Raw genomic sequence first — 20,034 nt, forward strand, 5'->3', positions numbered from 1 at the left:
GGATTACAGGCGTGAGCCACCGCGCCCGGCCTACGTTGAGGAATTTAAATACGACCACAGTGTAGCTTCAGACAAGCAAGTGAAAATGTCGACACAACCTAACTCTTCTCAGCATTGTGACTGCAAAGTTAGGGATATCCTGAGCCCTGAAAAGAAGAATCTCTTGGTCCCAATATTTCTAATAATTCTGTAGCTGTGATTTCTCCAGATTTGGTTTTCTATAGCGAATATGAAGATTGTCCTTCTTATTCATGCTAAGGGAGAAATATAATTTACATAGAAAAATGTTAATATATATTGAGACAATGCAGAATGTTAAGGGTAATGATCAATGAAAAAACTGTAAGTAGTAACCATTCGATGTGAGAGGGTTAACAATTCTCTCGATGAATGCATGTCTAACACCTTACTCTCCCACTCATAACTCACAGATATTTTTACTCAAACAGAGACCACTAACATCTCTGAGAAATCCACAGTTTTAAAGCTAATGTGGTACTCCACCAAAATTATTCACCCTTTTAAAAATCTCAGCAATCTTACGGTTATATGCAGGCCTGTGATCCAAGCCATTTGGAATGAAAAATGAAGCGAGAAACAGTCATTAAATGAATTTGCTCAACCCCAAATTCATTAACCTGTGGGTACTCAATGGAGGATATTGGCTGCATTAGTCAAAACATTTTGGAGCTAACAAAAGGAGACCACAACCAATGTGAACCCCCACATGTGGAGAATCATGACCAACCCTATGAAACGCCTCACTAGGCTCCTGGCAAGGCTGCGGTTTTAAGCAACTAGAGGAGGGACACTGGCCTTCCTCATCCTCGTATCTCACAGTGTGTACATGATGCTCAGGAAGGGAGACTCAAATGGGTAAAAATGCTCCAGAGTCAGGAACAAAATCTCCTTCAGAGCAAAAGAAGGCTGTCGTTACTGTGCATCGCAGCTGAAATTTCCAGACCGATGGAAAAAACAAGTTCACGTGTTATTTAGTAAAAGAGCATTTCACAAATGGCCTACAAGCACAGAAAAGATGCTCAATGTCATTCACCACTAGGAAATGCAAATCAAAGCTGTAATGAAGTACCACTTCACGCCTGCTATGATGAGCAGAATCAAGGACACACACAATAACAAGTGCTGGTGAAAGTGTGGAGAAATCAGAACGCTCATGCATTTCCATCTGGAAAGTAAAGGTACAACTGTTCTGGAAAAGCAATTAGCGGGGTTTCTAAAAGTTCAACAGAGAGTTGCATATGACCTTGCAGTTCCACTCCTAGGTCAATCAGTTAATAAATGGTAAATTGTGATACATATTATATATTATGATATATATGTGATATATGACATATTTACATATATAATATACATAGTATAATATAAAACATATATATGAATATCATACAGCCAAATGAAATGAAGCATTAATCCATGATGCAACACGGATGCACCTTGAAAATGTTATGCCAAGTGAAAGAAGCTGGACGCAAAAAACCACATGTTAAATGATTCCATTAAATGAGATGTTCAGAATAGGCAAATCCAGAAACAAAGTAGGATTAGTGGTTTCCAGGGTCTGGGGGTTGGGAAAAGGGGGAAACAGTGCATCAGTGACTACTTTTGGGTACAAGATTTGGGGAAGGTTGGGGAAAGGGGGAAACAGTGCGGCAGTGACTACTTTTGGGTACAAGATTATTTGGGGAAGGTTGGGGAAAGGGGGAAACAGTGCGGCAGTGACTACTTTTGGGTACAAGATTATTTGGGGAATGAGGAAAGCGTTCTGGAACTGGATACTGGCAATGGTTGTACAACTTTGTGAATATACTAAAATACACTGAATGATATAATTTCGCAAGATAAATTTTATGTTGTGTGAATTCTATATCTCCATTTTTAAAAAACTGAGTCATTCTCTCTCCCATGATTTCACTTCTTCAGTGTTATGATGAAATGTGGTAATTTTACCCATGGCGAGGATAATAAGGAAAGAAGCTAATTATTCTAATTGACTTATAAATCCAGATCCATATTATATTACATCATATTACATTATCTTATATTGCATTATATTATATTTATCATCATTCTGAAATAATCTCTTAGATATTTACATTCATTTAAGATGAATATTTGATGAAAATTAGAATAGAGCCATCCAGGGATTTAAATATTTTTATTATCAGGTTAACACAAACTGTATGTAATAACTGACTTAAATAGTTTACATATATCATGGATTTTTTCTAATATGCCATAGCCTTTCCAGTAAGAGCTCCTCATTTCTTTTGTAGATTTCATTAGGCCTCTCATCTGTAACTTTGTAAACCAAAAACAAATTTCTAAGCTCCTTAACCAACTGACGGAGCCCCTCTCAGCCAAGGACATTTCAAAGAAATCCGAAAAACTAGTTCAGGACATGATGGGAGGGAAGGGGTTCAGCTGTGCCTCACTGTACCCTCCTCCCTCTGGAATTCAGGCACAACTGACCAGCATTCATATTAAAACAGGGATCTTAAGACTGATAGAATAGGCATACCAATGAGAGACCAAATTCCAGCCTGAGTCTAGTACAGCATCACATGACAGACAGCAGGCCCTGAAAGAAATCCAAGTGTTTTACCCCAAAATATGTTTCTTTGACACATTTGGAGATGGCCCTGCAAAGCTGTCTTTTGTGGGGAAAATCTGTATTCTGTGGAGAATCCCCTTCCCTTTCCAGATCCTTTCCCTAAGACTCTGGTATTTTTTTAGGTCTGATAAGAGCTCTGAAACCTGCTACCTGGAGGCTTCATCTGCATGATAAAACCCTTGGTCTCTGCAACCCCCTATCTTAACCCAGGCTCTTCTTTCTATTGATTCTGGGACTTAGATAATAACTTAACTCTTTCAACCAATGGCCAATCAGAAAGTCTTTGAATCCACCTATGACCCCGCCCCCTGCTTCGAGTTGTCACACCTTTCTGGACTGAACCAATACACACCTTACATGTATTGATGAACGTCTTCCTGTAACTTCTGCCCCCCTAACATGTACAAAATCAACTCAACCACCCTGGGTACACGTTCTCAGGATCTCCTGGAATGGTGTCACGGGCCATGGTCACTCATTTTTGTCTCAGGATAGATCTCTTCAAATAATTTACAGAGTTTCTCTCTTTTCATGGACACCTTGGCTATGGAAATTATCATTTTGGGCTTCCCCATTTGATACCCTTGGCCTGTCTCTGCATCACAGCTCTGAAGGTCTTGGTGTCTACATTAGCTGTGTGGTCCTTGCTGCCCCTAATGTGACTGAAACCACCTTTGCAGAAATTGTTTCAGTGAGAAAATTATGACAGTGAGGGAGATCTGATCTATCCAACCCCCCTCTTGCCTTTAGCCTTCAAGCTGCCCTTAATTATTCTTGGGCTTAAGGCAAGCTAACTTTGGCAGACATTTAGTTTATAGCTTAAATGATATCAGCCCTTCCCCAAAACTCAATTGCATTTGTAAAGCTAATCAAAGAACACCAGGATAGGAGGATAGGAGACACTGAATTCTGCTAAAGTGTAGACGTAGAAGATTACCAGCCATTATTCAGGAGGTCACAAGATATGCAACTTCCCCAGTTACCCCTGCAGATAGCATCTCTATCGTAGAGCCTAAGACTGGCCTTTTGAGATACCTTTTCAGGGTTTCTGCATGTCTGAGACCGATGGCTCCATCTGGACTGGCCAGTTGCTCCTGCGGCTTACCCAGAAGTGATTCTCCGTGTGCAGAAGAACCGTTTCCCACACCCCTGTGATTTACACCCTCGACCGACTGGCAGCAGGCGCCTACTGCCTAGCCACCCTCCCTGCCATTCTTCCCCAAAACTGTCCTTGAAAAACCCGAGCCTCCGAATCAGAGAGGCTGATTTCAGTAATAACACAACTCCAGTCTTCCATTTAGCCAGCTCTACATGGGTAAAACTCCATCCCTACTGCAGTAACTCTGCCTCCATAAATCTGGTCTCCTTGGGCGGCGGGCAAGAGGAACCCTCTGGACAGTTACGTGAGTCCCTGGTAGAATAAATACAGATCCATCTCCCCTCTAGAGAAGACGACCTAGGAGAGCAGCAATGTGGTTTTTATGTTCACCACACGAGCCCCAACCAACCCCGAGGCCACTGCCTGCATGTGTCATACAAACGCATGAATGAGAGGATGGATATATGAATGGCTTAGCCGACATGAATCTTACTAGTAACTAGAGTGCATAGAAGATATATCAGGAAGCCTCGGGAACGTCTGTCCAGCTCATAGCGACCTCCTCTAAGAAGTACGCCTCAGCCACCCCGGGCCACGTCTCACCACTTGTTCCTGCCCGCCTGCTCAAAATTTCCTGTGCCAGGAGACGAAAGAAACCAACCAGGCCAAGCAGACTCCTCTTCACCTGGGAACTAGGTATTCAAAATAGCCTCTTCTCTGGGTGTGGCTGAAATCAAGGTCCTATAAACTGGGAAACTGGTGAGGCAACCACTATTCTGTCATGAGCAGAAAAAAGATGCACTAACCGGTCGCAGAGAAGCGAGGGGCTGAGGACAGAGCACTGCAGAGGCCGGGGCGGTGGGCGCCCTCCATCTGGACCCTTCCTCCTTCCTGAGCCTGCCCCTGAGGGGCCCCGTGTCCTTGGAGCCTGTCGGCCTGTTATTATTCTAATAATCCTCTATTTTGCTTAAGACAGAGCCAATAGATTGCTTTATCTGTAGCTAAAAATACTTTCACAAAGACAACAATAAAAGTGCTCCACCAGAGGCACACCAAGGGACACGGAGAAGACCAGCAATCTCAAAACCATAATCAGGGGAATAATGACGGAAAATTTTCCAGAACTGAAATCTAATCAAACACATCATGAGAGAATCTGGGGTACGTTCTGAACTAATTATCAGAGGCGGAGGCCTAGGAAACTGCTCATCAAGGCTCTAAATTTTAAGGCCAAAGATAACATTTTCAAGCCTGCCTCGCTGATTCTTTTCATAGGTTCATAATCAGTTATCCACAATCTTGAAACCCTAATTTCAGAAAAGCAAACTTTTTCTATATGTTTTGATGTAAAAAATTCAAAAACACCTGACTTGAATAGGAATGAGGTTGTTTGCAGTCTTTATTTGTCCCATTTTGTGTAAATAATCGTGTTTCGCTGCAGAAATCGTGCTCGGATGACAGGGTGCGGCCCTGAACCTCTCAGAGTGTGTTACATCATATCCACAATTCAGTATGCTCACTGAATTATCTTTCTAAAACCACAAAAAAATCTGAATTTTGAAACTTCTGGGGCTCAGAAAGCAATACCCCAAAATGAAGGCGTCGGAAGCGTTAAAGCAAGTTAATGACGGCCTGAGAAGGACCCTGGGCTTCTGTATTTGAGTCCTTGTGGATGAACTGTAACCTAGCTTAACAGTTAGACAAAGTGAAAGCCTAACTAACAGTGTGCATCTCTAACAATGGCCGAGTGTCGGCCAATCCCCATGGCCATACTTGAACCACTCATAGGCTGCTGAATGTTCAAACCGTGTTCAAATAAGGCAACCGCCGGGCTGTAACCAATCTCACTGTTTCTGTACCTCACTTCTGACTCCCGTACGTCATTTTACCTTTTTTGTCCATAAGTTTGTTCTGACCAAAGGCACCCCTGGAGTCTCTTAGACTTGTTAGTCTCATTAGAGCCTTGATGAGCAGTTTCCACAGTAAATCTGCTGTGATTCTGGGCGCTGTCCGATTTGCGCATCATTCATTGTTCAATTAAACTCCTTTAAATTTAATTCAGCTGAAGTTTTTGTTTCATCAGAAGAAAGTTTTCTCTGCCCTCCTCCTGCCTGCCCATCTCTCAGTCCCATTCTCCCCCGAGGCTGCCAAAGAAACTAGAATCCCTCTTTCCCAAGGCAGGTCATAGAAACCAGAACTCTTTTCTCCAAAGCCAGCCATAAAACCGAAAGTGTTATTCTCATTGTATCCCCCCGCCTTTCTGTGTGAAAACCGGCCATGAAGAAACGGTCTGGCCTGCCTTGTTTGACCGTAGGTCCTACGACCCCCATTCCAGAGAGGGGCCTGTCCCACACCCAGAAGGAAGGAGTGCTGCTCCGACAGGCCAGGAAGATTCTGGACAGACAGGCCCTGCTGGGGTTCCCACGCAGTCTGTCAGCACCCAGTCATACCCCTTTTTCTCCAATCCCGTTTCTACCCGGCTCTCCACACTTGGTTGAACCTAAATATTAACATGGTCAATGTCTCCGGTATCTTTGGGTCTTCATTCTGAAGGTTCTTGTGTACGCGTGTTAAATAAACGTGTGCGCCTTTTCTCCTATTACTCTGCCTGCTGTTAGTACGCGTGTTAAATAAACGTGTGCGCCTTTTCTCCTATTACTCTGCCTGCTGTTAGTACGCGTGTTAAATAAACGCGTGCGCCTTTTCTCCTATTACTCTGCCTGCTGTTAGTACCTTTTCTCCTATTACTCTGCCTGCTGTTAGTACGCGTGTTAAATAAACGCGTGCGCCTTTTCTCCTATTACTCTGCCTGCTGTTAGTACGCGTGTTAAATAAACGTGTGTGCCTTTTCTCCTATTACTCTGCCTGCTGTTAGTTGTTTTTTCAGCGAAACTCAAGAGGCCCCAAGGGGAAAACTCTCCCTTGGCCCCCACGAAACCATCTGGCATCAAGGGCCTCACGCAGGGACTGCAGACCTCTGCGGAGCTGGCGCCCAGGCTGGGCTCGGTCCTGCTGTGCTGTGAGGTGATGGTCCCTGCACGTCGGAAGCCACCTCTTTGCCGGATGGGTGTGAACTGTGACCCTGGCCCTTGCTCACCCTTCTTTGCCATTGTGCCACCTCTTGCACCCCCCTGGGTCCCTCAGGGCTCTCCTGTCTGTCACCACAGCCAGCTCCATGTGGCCCGACCACCCTCACACAGATGCACCGAGAAGGCCTGCCCTGGAGCCCACACCCTGATGCCTTCTCCGCCTGGGCCGCCCTGTGGGTGTGGTCGCATGGCCTCGGCACATGCAGCTGGACACATGCACTCTGGCATCCCACGGGAAGGAGCTGAGACCAATGGGCCACGCACATCAGCCAGTAAACATTCCTTCCTGCTCTACTCAACCCCACAGACAGCCCTGAGATGTACTGGGTACCTCCACTCAGACAGCCCTGCAGGATGGAGCTCCAGTGGCCTGTCCCAAAGGCCAGCACGCTGGGGCAGTGGTGCCTGCGCTCGCTCCCCTCACTGCCCGGCCCCCATCCCTCACTCCTCTTCCCTGGGATGAAGCTCCTGCATGAAGAACACACATGTGAGCCTTTGCCTCAGGCTGTGCCCCTGACTGGGTCAGCCACATAGGAAATTCCCACAATAGTTAAGTTGGAATCTGCGAGCAGTAACAAGAAGTTTGTTCGTGCATCCTTTAAACCTACACCTTGCTTCTATTAATGAACCAGGCATTAGCACCAGGCACCAGGAAGGGGAAATGCAGGCACACGGACCAGGTCCTTGAGTCTAGCTGGGAAGGGGGAGGTCAGAAGACAGAAGAGGAAAGAAATCAAGAGAATGTATTTACGGTTTGCAGAAGGTGCTGTGGAACTCCAGGAGGGTTCTCACTGCTCCATGTGCTAGTCAGGGTGCGAGGCAGCTGGAACTCCCACACATGCTGTGGGAACGCAAAGGGGTTGGCCTCACTAGAAAACGGGGTGGCAGTTTCTTTTAAAATAAAATCCACACCCACCGTATGACACAGCAGTGCCACTCAAGAGAAGGAAATCCACCCAGAGAATAAAAACCGAAGTTCACAGAAAACCATGTACTCAAAAGTGTCTAGAGTAGCTTTTTGGGTTTGTTTTTGTTTTTGTTTTTCTGAAATAGGGTCTGGCTCTGTCACTGAGGCTGGAGTGCAGTGGTGCAATCTCAGCTCACTGCAACCTCCACCTCCCAGGCTCAAGCAATCCTCCTGCCTCAGCCTCCCAAGTAGCTGGGACTACAGGCACACACTATCACGCCCAGCTAATTTTTGTATTTTTTGTAGAGACGGGATTTTGCCATGTTGCCCAGGCTGGTCTCGAACTCCTGGGCTCAAGCAGTCCACCCTCCTTGGCCTTTCAAAGTGCTGGGATTACAGGCGTGAGCCACCACGCCCAGCCAAATGCAATGAACTACTGATGCACAGAGCAACTTGGGTGCACCACAGAGGCATTACGCTGTGTGAGACAAGCCAGTCTCGAACGGTGGCGTACGATCGGATTCTGTGTATACGACAGCCCCAAAAACACAAGACCATAGGGATGGAGACAAGATCAGTCCTTGCCAGGACCGGGGGAGGGTGGCCACGAAAGAACAGCTGAGAAAGGTCTGTAACGCAGCTGTCCTGTACTCTGACTGCAGTGGCAGTTACATAAATCTACTTATGTGTTAAAATCCATAGAAAGCTACATCCAAAGGAAAAGTCAGTTTTGCTCTATGATAAAAAAAAAAAAAAGAGAAAGAGTCAATGCTGTGTCTAGTTTAGGATTCTTAAATGAAGAAATGTTATCTGATGTCACATTTTGTTTCATAACGCGTTATTTTTTCATGACAGCACCCTGTGTTATATGCAATTACATTGTGTTATAATGTCACGTAGTGGACAGTGTATGCACTGTATTAGATGATGTCACGTGTTACATCATGCACATCGTGTGATATGACGTCACTTCTGTTATATGACATCACATTGAACAAGGCTCAACTTCCACAGCAGGACACACTGAAAACAGAACTTCTGGCCGGGCGTAGTGGCTCACGCCTATAATCCCAGCACTTTGGGAGGCTGAGGTGGGAGGATCACCTGAGGTCAGCAGTTTGAGATCCGTCTGGCCAACATAGTGAAACTCCAGCTCTACTAAAACTACAAAAATTAGCCAGGAGTGGTGGCGCATTCCCGTAATCCCAGCTACTTTGGAGGCTGAGACACGAGAATTGCTTGAGCCCAGGAGGCAGAGTCTGCACTGAGCTGAGATTGCACCACTGCACTCCAGCCTGAGCAACAGAGTGAGACTCTGTCTCAAAAATATTTAAAAAAAAACACTGTTACATGTAAAAAAATTAAAAAGAAAACAGAACTTCGCCAAAGATAAATGATCACGTTGCTACTGGCTGAAGCCCTGGGAAGATCTTGTGTCCATTTTGCCCCCTGTTCTATCAGAAAAGTTCTTATCACTCTAAGGAAACTGTATTCCATTAAAATATATGCCAATCAAACTCTTCTCCTAGCCAACCTAACTTATCCTGATGAATATGCAAATATCTGGATCCCCAGATAAAATCACCTGAACGCAAACCCCAACTAAAAACAAAACAGGATTTAAAAGCAGAAAATAAACATGACCATCATCCACAGATGTAACAACCACACAAAAGGAGATGAGACATTTTGTAAAACAATGTAGACTTCCCGGCTAAAAGTTTCATAGTAACCAAGATTTTTAAAGTCCATATAGTTAAAGATGTGACTTTAAGTATTAAAGTATTGTTTTTTATACAAGGACTGTTGCCAAATGTTAATAAAATTGAATGCAAGCTCTTGTATCTTTTTAGTTTTTAAAATGCCTGCTATGTTCTTCTAAAGTAGACTCTCAAATAAGGAGCAAAATTATCTGTGAACACCTAATGGAACCTCTCTGCCCACAAAACACCAGTTTTTTAAATGTGTTTAATTACCAGTGGTGACTACCTAACATTCTTGTAGTCATTAGGTTTCTAATGTTAAAATTACATTCGGCCTGAGGTGTAATGAAAAATAATTACACTGCAGCAATTTCTAGATGTAGTCCACCAAATGCAATTGAAATTCACAGTACCGTTACCACTCCAACTTTGGATCATTACCTCATCAGGATTCTAAGCAGACCGGCTCTCAGGTGTGGATATATAATACCTGCCAGCTTGAACCAAGCCCAGGACACCTGGCAAGTCGGATTTGAAATTATCAAGGGAAAGAAATTGAGGGGCTGTGAATACATAACATAAAGCTGGACCTCCAGTCAAAAGCACGTACATCATGTGTTGTATGAGAATCTAGAAATGTGGCTTTTTTATATAAGAGAAAAGGAAAATCAACTTCTGGCCCATGAATTTCTGATGGTTTCCAGGAACCCCAGAAGCAATGATGTGGTGCGGATCACTGAAGCTTGCGGCATTATCCATCTATTTTACATAATTAAGAGGCTTCGCTTTCTACGGCAGCTGCACTCCTCAAATTTCACAGTGAATCAAGGTTTTATACAAAATAAGATAAAAGTTGGATATTTTAACCATCTTAGCAGAACTCACTTTTGAAGGAAAACTATGGGTAAAGCTTTGGTAAAAGAAAAGACTATGACCCCACCTCAAATTTATGCTTCTTATAAACCTACACTTTCATGTGGGTGGGTTTTGTTTTGTTTTCAGTAAGGACACCAATGGAGATGACTGTGAAATTGACAAACGCCTAGGAGAATGGATAACGTTTATGGAGGGTGGAGGAGGCCAGGGGTTGACAAGCTCTGTGGTGAGCTTCCCCTGAGGGAGCCACATCTCAGGTGGGGACAGGTCCTGGCCATGACACAGGCTAGAGAAAGTGGAGAGGTCTGAGAGCCATGGGTGTGGTGAAAGTGGGAGAAGAGAAACCAACAGTGGCTGGTGGGAGAACAGTTTCATGGGCCAGATGCACCCTCAGACGAGGCAAGTGGGCCCTGCAGAGCGCTGACCATTCGCCAGGGCTCTCCCGAACTCCTGAACAGGCTGTCACCTAACTGGCATGGCAGGCGGCACAGAGGGCAGCGCTGGCCTTGCCCACGTGGCTCCTGTCTCTTCTGGGAACCGTGTACAGATGTGGTTATTAACTACAATAGACAGGACAGTGCCCACTCTACATTCCTCCTCACGGACAACCCTGGAGGGGCCGAGGACCCATGGCACAGAGTCTAAGGGGCTGGAGACGCATCTCTCTCTCCCTCCCTCCTGCCCAGGAAACCAAAAGGAAAGGCGCCTTCTTCCCAGGGCGGGCTGCCCACCCTCCATCTCAAACCTCTCTGGCCTCCCACCAGCCCAGCTGCCCGTGGGTGAAGTCAGTGTCTGGGAACAGACTCTGAAACCTTCCCATCCAGAACGTGACAAAGCCTATGAACAAAAGCTAAATTAGACTCACCAAGATCAAGATGAATGCCAGGGACAAACGAATTGAGGAAAAACATGAAGATAACAAATCCCAACACGGTCAGGCATTTGGCGAGCAGGATCCCGTCAGATATCCTATGCTGTAAGAGAGAAACCACAGCTCATTGTCTCTGCACAACCTTCTGACTCCCGCAGGGCGTCATAACCTACGCAACTGGAACCATGACAGATTGCACGATGATGAAAAACGTGACCTCTCAAACTTGAAAGAAAATGACAAAGTACTGTGTTACAAGGAAAACTGTACAGATTCAGGATTACTGCATTCAAAATCTTTATGAAAGATAAACACAGCAGATGTCAAGAGTAGTACAGCCCTGTTATGAAACACCTGGCCAGCAGGTATCAGAGGATGACGGGGCATTTCTGCAGGCACCTGTGGTGGCAGCGCCGTCTTCACTGTTCCTTTCCCTACCATGCCAAGCATACAGGCAGGGCAATGAGGCTGAGCCTTCTCACGGAACTGTGACTCCCAGATAAGGCTCTGGCCATGCTCTTGACAGGACATGCACAAGGCCCTTGGAACGCAGGCGGTGCACTCAGCGCTGGGATGACACCCACGGGAATCCGCCCAGTCACAGGAGAAGGGCAGGCCCTGAGGCATCTCATCCTCTGCAAGGCCTCCATCAACCTGGGAGTCAGCACAAGACAGGGCTCTCCCTGTGAGGCCTCAAGGGTACTGTGCCCCACAGGCCACGGCTGCAGGGGGCCAGGGCAGGGAAGCATGCACAGATGGGCACCTGGTTGGCCTGCCCTGTCTACCAGGTCTCCGTGGAGACAGAGTCTCGCTCTGTCACCCAGGCTGGAGTGCAGTGGCACAGTCTCGGCTCAACGCAACCTCCACCTCCCAGGCTCAGGTGATCCTCCTACCTCAGCCTGCCTCCCAAGTAGCTGGGACTACAGGTGTGCACCACCATGCCCAGCTAGTTTTTGTATTTTTAGTAGAGACAGGGTTTCACCACGTTTCCCAGGCTGGTCTTGAACTCCTGGGCTCAAGCAATGCTCCCACCTCTGCCTCCCAGAGCGCTGGGATTACAGGTGTGAGCCACCACGCCTGGCAAGCATCAGATCCTTTCTTGAGTCTGGTCCCACCAGCACACCTGTCCACCTATCTGTCTACCCACCAGCACACCTGTCCGCCCATCTGTCTACCCACCAGCACACCTGTCCGCCCATCTGTCTACCCACCAGCACACCTGTCCGCCCATCTGTCTAGTCTGTCTAGGTGGATAGATGCAGACAGCGATGATGATAGGTGTTGACATCTGTAGCTTTGTAGATGCAGGTGGATCTAGACATCTGTCATCACAGCAGTCTACAGCTATCTGGATTTGGACAGACACAGACATGTAGATACAGACACACAGAGGTAGAGCTAGAACTACAGAGAGATTTTCTCTCTTGCTTCCTCTGGTCACATAGGTAAAGCTGCTGCCATCCAAAACATATGCAAGCCCCTCCGTGTCACAACAGCTCTGACACAGCCCCTCCACCATGTGCAGTGAGGCCACCGGTGAGCATCTGCCCCTCTCTGCCCACTGCAAAGGCTCATGGCTCGGCCAGCCCCTTCTCATCCTCCCCGTCGCCCCTCTGGGGAAGGCTGATGTTCCTGCATGATTCTGTGCTGAACAATCAGGACCACAGGAGCATGGCAGGAAAAGGATTTGAAATGCTCAGAGGAGAGTGATGTGGGTTCTCACCAGGTGTGAAGGGAGGCACTGCAAACCTTCCCTGAGGTCGCAGCAACCACAGAAAGTGGCTATTGCCACGGCCAGTGCGAAGATCGGAGGTGGAGGAGCGGGCAGGTCCAAGAGCATTCCAGCATCCTGCAGCTCACGGAAGTGGAGAGTTTTCGGGCGGCATTCACATTCTCTCCTTCTAGATACCTGAGGTCGTTTCTTTTTTCTTTTTTTTTTTATTTCAATAGGTTTTGGGAAGACAGGTGGTGTTTGATTATATGGATAAGTTCTTTAGTGGTGATTTCTGAGATTTTTGGTGCTCCCATCGCCTCAGCAGTGTACGCAGTACCCAATGCGTAGTCTTTTATCCCTCGCCCCACTCCCACCCTTCCCCCCAAGTACCCAAAGTCTATCATATCATTCTTATGCCTTCATGTCCTCGTAGCTTGGCTCCCACTTATAAGTGAGAACATACGATGTTTGGTTTTCCATTCCGGAGTTACTTCACCACTGGTCTCCAAGTTCATCCAGGTTGCTGTGAATGCCATTATTTCATTCCTTTCTATGGCTGAGTAGTATTCCACGGCACACACACACACACCCCTAGGGTCGCTTCTGTAAGAATTCTTAGATGTGATACAGGGATGCTGCCAAGGCTTCCCTCTCCATTTCATCTCACCGTAGTCCTCGTGCAGGTGCACAGAGACGCGCACGGTTCTTCTCCAGCTCACGACTAAAACACCACAATCTAGCAAAGCAGGCATCATCTGTATGAACTTGGGGCCTGCAAGAGTATCACAGCTACACCTTTCTTTTCTAACCCTGACCGTCTACATAGGACAGAGTGTGAAGGCACTGAGGCACCTCATCAGATCGCATCCAACATCTTTATGGAAAATAGACACAAGAGACGTGAGGTGTGCTGAAGCCCCGTTAGGAAACACCTGACTCGCATGTGGAGTGTGCCTGTCACAATTAGAGTGGGTGTTTAGTCTCTCCCTAGAAGATAAACCGCACAGATCTGAAACGTCACCGAGATGCAGATAACTCCCAGCAGATCTCGCGCAGAGCTCTCTCGACTGGGTAGGGGCCCTCTGTGCTCATAAATGGGCTGAGAAAGAGCCAAAAAAAAAAAACCAAAGCTCTGCCCCAAGAAGTTGGAGCCGTCGGCAGGACACTCACGCATCCTATGTCCGTCCCTAAAGCTGCTCCACTTCACGCAGCACGCCTCGCCGTCCCCTCAAAGTGTGAACTCGGGCCTGCCCTTTGGGGCCAGGAGAGGGCTGGTGGTCAGGGACACCCGCTCAGAGGGCAGGCCCCGCAACGCGCAGGGAAAGGGGAAGGCCCTACAAAGACGCTCGCTTTCCACGTCCTGACAAGATCAGCCTGCTGTCTCCAGAAAACATTTCTCCCCATTCACCCAAACACAGAAATTGCAACGTCCTGTGTACGACCACAGAAATAAAAAGAGAAACGGCGTTCAATGTCCCGTGTACGACCACAGAAATAAAAAGAGAAACGGCGTTCAATGTCCCGTGCACGACCACAGAAATAAAAAGAGAAACGGCGTTCAGTCATGCGAGGGAAAGGAAAGGCATCGCTCACTCTCTTCTTGGAGAAGCGAATCCGAAATCCCTGAGAAAAGAAAGCTGCGTACCTTTTTCTGGAGTTCCTGGATATTGGTCTCCCAGTTTTTGTCCTCCTGTGAGATCTGTCTGAAAGAGAAAAAAAGAGACTCATTACTTCCCTGGTCACGTGGAGCAGCAGCCCCAGCACTTCGTCCCTGGACGCCGTCTGCGACATGGCCTGGTAGGACTAGTCATGGGGGGCCAGTGGGCTTCACTGGTTGGCTGGAAAGGGCGCTCACTCTATCTTTTCCCAAAAAAATACATATAATGGCCTGAATGACGAAAGAAGTGCGTGTGAGGAGGTGTGTGGGACAGCTTGCGCACGGGATGCTTCATGAAAACCCCACATCCACACACGGACAAAGGCAGCGACCGTCAGCCTCTTTATTTTCCTCTTTACGTGCACTTCTACGTTCCCGAATCTCTTTGTTTCCAAGATGAGGGCACTGAACCTGCACAACTCTTACAACCAACTAAAGAAAAACATGGTAAAAGAAATGTCACTTGCTTTAACGTTGATTTTCATCAATCAGTGGTCACTTCCACGCCTGAAATCCGAGGACTTTGGGAGGCCGAGGGGGAAGGATCGCTTGAGGTCAGCGGTTGGGGAAGATCGGCTTTGAAGGCTTTTCTGTCCGTGCTGCTCCTGCTGGGGTGGCCTCCTCCTGCCTGTTTCAGCCCCTTTAGTGGCTCCCACTTGCCTCTCCTTTTCCATGTTTCTGACTCAGCCCACCCTCCTGGCTGACTTCCTCCTTCCCCAATTAGGGAAAAGGGGCTGCACAATGAAGAATGCAGTTTTAGTATCAGAGGAGGCTGACCTCACAGCCGGTCTGGGCCGCAAAGAATCACAGCAGACACAGTCGAATGATTCTGAGGACAATTTTTAAAAAGAAAATGTAAAAATAAGACCTGCAGGCGGGCACGGTGACTCACACCTATAATCCCAGTACTTTGGGAGGCCAAGGCGGGCAGATCACCTGAGGTTGGGAGTTTGAGACCAGCCTGACCAACGTGGAGAAACCCCGTCTCTACTAAAAACACAAAATCAGCCAGGCGGGTTGGCACCTGCCTGTAATCCCAGCTACTTGGGAGGCTGAGGCAGGAGAATTGCTTGAACCCAGGAGGTAAAGGAGGCAGAGGCTGCGGTGAGCCGAGATCGTGCCACTGCACTCCAGCCTGGGCAAGAAGAGCTAAACTCTGTCTCAAAAAAATAAAAAAAATAAAACCTGCAGAGCCCAACCTTGCCTTAGGACACCTTCATGGTAATCTGCTTCTCAGCAACGGTGTGGCCTTGGGAAGCCACGTCCTCCCCAGGTCTCCGTTTCCCCATGTGTGAGTAACACCAGATGAGCTGATGGGAACGTGGTGAGCCTCGGAGCCCACGTTTCCTCACGTTTGTAACCTGAGATGCACTAAGTGTGTCTTTAACACCCAACACAGGACAATTTATTCTACCTCTAATTTATGAAGCGTCTTCCTTTAAGATCTGCGCCTGCTGCCAAAGGTGGTCATTTTTTCCCCAGCCTGCAACTCAGGGCCTCCCTGTGGCCTGAGGACACTGGTCCTGCTGCTCCAGCACTGCTGGGCGAGGTGGGTCCTGGGCCGGGGATGGAGCCAATGCCATAGAGCCAGCACTTCCTTCCGGGATTGTGTGGGACTCCGTGGGAATGCCTGGGAATCCTCCCACCAACAGCCAGACCCTGAGACACCCATGCAGGGCGACCCCTCAGGGCTCAGCAAATGGCAACATGCAAGACCATTCTAGACTTTGTTCATAAGGGTTCACATTTCCCTTTGCCTAGATGGACACCTCCACCCACTCGTAGCTCAGCTGTGGGGACGCTTCTGCTTTGGCATCCCTTGGGGGGTCACCAGGCTCCTGCTTCTTCTGTCTGAGCTTCCAGAACAAAGACTGCTTGGAACTCAGCACCATGTCACAGCAAGGAGAAAAAACACCAATTCATGGTTACCCTTTAAGTCCCAGCTTTGATTAACAACAAATGCCAGGAAACAAATTGAGTGGGGCTTTCATAGTCTTTCGGGTGCCTGAAAATCAACTACTGGCAGAATATTTTGTCCGATTAGTCTTTGCATTAATGGTTTTTTGTTTTTGTCATGCAACAATTACCATGTGGAGAGATGGGACAGCCCAGCGGTTGAGAGTGTGAGCTCCATCCCCAGCCGCCACTCCTTCCAAGCTGCACAACCCTGGGCACGCTGCTCAAACTCTGAGCCTCTGGTTTTGTGTTTCGTTTTGTTTTGTTTTGTTTTTGTCCTTAAACTCGGCTGTGTACCCTCTGCAGAGCTCAGTGAGGGTTAGATAAAATGCACTTAGCACAGTGTGCGTCACCTAAAAATCACATATTAGCATACAGCTAGTGTCGCTGTTTTATAGGGCCATGGAACGTTCTGCTGCACACCGGCACAGTCTGAGCAGCACCCCGCCCCGTACCTGTGGAAGGTGTGCAGCCTCCGGGCGAGCAGGTGCTCCAGGGACAGCACCTTCCCCAGCAGCAGGCGGCGCACGGCAGTCTCCTCGCGGCTGGCCGGGCTGATGCGCTGAGCGGTCAGGCGCCAGACGTGAATCTCGTGCTTCAGTTCTGCAGAGAAAGAAAAGGGAAGCTTGAGTCTCCCACGACCTCAGACATCAGCAACACCCTCCTCTGCTCCCCACACAGCCGAGGCCTGACAGAGCAGACACACACTCGAGACGTGCAGGTAGCCCAGGGTCACCCAGAGCTTCTCAGCACCCGAGCTATTGCCATGCAGCCCAGATGACAAAGCTGACATGTAAAAATTATCACAAAAGCGAACGCCATTTCAACCCTTTCCGTGAAGAATAAATTCCTTTCTTGAACAAACACATCAAAGCTAGCGCCCGACAACCTTTTCCCCTTCTTGCAGGAAATATTTCGGATCTGCTTCCAGCCAAAATCTAGACATTGCCCAATCTTTGAGGGGGTTTCAGGAGCAGATCTAGTGACAATTGAAAACACAAGTGTAATTCTCAGGAGAAGGTGCTCAGGGCTCTCCAGCAGGGCATCTGGTAAGCGGCAGAAGACAGGGAGGCGCCCTCCAACCAGGCCCCACTGAGCCTCTAACACAGGCAAGAGAGAGGTAGACGACCTGAAGAAATGCTGGAATCTACAGAACGAGCAGAATTTTCACCCATCACTGAATTCAGACACCTTTTGGTAGAGAAGAGTAGAGAGAAATGATGTGTCAATTCATGGCCTCTTAAGATATTCAAATATTTCATCCTGGCTGACACGGTGAAATCCTGTCTCTACTAAAAAATACAAAAAAAAAACTAGCCAGGTGAGGTGGCGGCGCCTGTAGTCCCAGCTACTTGGGAGGCTGAGGCAGGAGAATGGCATAAACCCGGGAGGCGGAGCTTGCAGTGAGCTGAGATCTGGCCACTGTACTCTAGCCTGGGTGACAGAGCGAGACTCCGTCTCAAAAAAAAAAAAAAAAAGATATTCAAATATTTCATGAAAACCTACATTTAACCTCTATTTTACTGTTAAAAACATGACATGTTTCTTGAAATATCCATTAAAAGAATATAAGAAAGTACAATATCTTCATGAACCACCCCTTACGTGCAATGCCCCACACTACCTATCACACGAATTAAAGATGAAAAGACAAAGCCTTTCAACCAAGCGCTGGGGCACCGGAAGAGCAGGTCGGGGCAGATTCAAGGCGATCACCCAAAGACCCGGGAAGCAGCACAGACATGGTGGGTTCAGTGGAAAGCGAAAATGCCACCTTTCAGCCCCTTCTGCTCAGGACGCGAGTGCTCCTCACCCACGGCGTGGCAGACCTACTGCAACAACAAAGACGCGTTAGGCAGAGGGAGGCAGTCTGGAAACGAAGCATGCGGAGACTCAGAGAAAGCGCAGAGCCTGGGAGCACCAGACTATTCCAGTTAGCACACGGCTTTCTTTAAAGCTTCAGCCCTACCAAGATGAAACCTTTAGAACTAAGATACATAATATGTTTCCATTCAGCACATATCGATGCTTTGTAGCTTTACTAAAATAAAAGAAACTTGGGTATAATTCACAGGCCTCTTCAGAGAAACAGATCCATCATTTCCTCTTGAAAAGTCTCACGCTTCGTTAAACCACCTATGAGCCTATGATAACATAAAAAGAAAGGGGAAGAGGAAGTAAAGGAAAAAACGAATGAACTCGCTCTCTGGAACACTGAACACAAAACCACCATCTGTGGAAGGTCTCCAGTGTGAGTTCAGACAGAGCCAGTATTTCACCCGGTGCTCTAAATCTTGCTAAAAGCCCGTCCACAAAGTACCAGAGACTCTCCGGCCGTTCTCTAAAGGCATCGCCGTGAAGGGCCACCTTCTGAAGCGGCTCGTCAGCTTTAAAAGGCTCACACCTCTGCATGGTTCATCTGGTGCCAGCTGCTGGGTGCAGGCTGGAAGTCTCTCCACGCCTTTATGCTGGAGAAGCAGAGCCTGGGAACCAAGGCTGTGTTGGTGGAGCCGGCCTTCCAGTCCCTGTGCGACGACTGCAGGTGCTCACTCTCCAGGGCAGCCTCAGCCATCTCAGTGTGCACCCAGCACCTACCTGCCTTCTAACCCATCAAACCAAAAAGGATGTGCTGCTCTACTCAGAGCAGCCCACGCATTAATACTCAGGTAATACGCTTTTGTCTTCCTAGTTGTGGAATGTAATACACAAATTAGGAAGGAATTTAGTAGGGAGGGATTTTGCCCAGGAGAAGGGAGCTCACTCCATTCACCCAGAACTCAGTTGACCAAAACCTGTCCACGTATCAGTTCCCAGGCTTCCTCTGCACCTCCTCTTCATTTCCCCACCCTGTCTACTCTGCCGAGGTCCAAGACCACAGACCCAGCTGGCTGCCAATATTTCCCTCTGAACCGTGTGCTGCAAACTCATAGCTGAACACTTTATCTTCCTCCCATAAAGTCTCTCTCCTACCCTTACCTTCTTAGTTTTTATATAATGCAATTGTTCTTCCAGGAACACAAGACTGAAATGTCATCCTGGTCTTGTCAATGTCATTCTCTTTTATATTTCCACATTAACATTATTGTGTCACAGGTGTCAGATCTGTGTTTGATGCTAAAGGATAAAATTTAATTGGTAAGTTACAAGATGGCCTTCCAAAACTGGAAAGAGATGTAAGATAAATCATAAATAAACATATGCTAGGGCAGTGTGAGCCTCAGGAGCAGCCCAGGATATGCTGGCACAGCTCTTGCCTCGTCTGCTTCTTCCTGTCCTAGGTTACCTGCTTGTCCAGGCCTCACCCTCTCACATTTCTTAATTCTTACTGTTCCTTAGTAACCTTTAACTACAGTCACTTCCTACCAATCTGCCCCTGGTCAATCATAAAATACCACTTGTTCTATCTATCTATCTCAGGCCTTTAATCCTAGCACTTTGGGAGGCCGAGGCAAGTGGATCACCTGAGGTTGAGAGTTCGAGACTAGCCTGGCCAATATGGTGAAACCCCTTCTCTACTAAAAATACAAAAA

General features: G+C 47.5%; 1 protein-coding gene across 1 annotated transcript in view; it reads right to left on the reverse strand.

The window, feature by feature from the left end:
• OCA2 (oculocutaneous albinism II) overlaps window positions 1-20,034 on the reverse strand; it is a 364,145-nt gene that overhangs the window by 197,038 nt on the left and 147,073 nt on the right. The window contains 3 exon segments of the mRNA XM_011981483.1: window positions 11,172-11,280; window positions 14,537-14,594; window positions 16,960-17,107. Coding sequence (XP_011836873.1) covers window positions 11,172-11,280; window positions 14,537-14,594; window positions 16,960-17,107 — 315 coding nt within the window.

This window comes from Mandrillus leucophaeus, unplaced genomic scaffold (genome assembly GCF_000951045.1).
Source record: "Mandrillus leucophaeus isolate KB7577 unplaced genomic scaffold, Mleu.le_1.0 Scaffold227, whole genome shotgun sequence".
NCBI classification, from domain to species: domain Eukaryota; kingdom Metazoa; phylum Chordata; class Mammalia; order Primates; family Cercopithecidae; genus Mandrillus; species Mandrillus leucophaeus.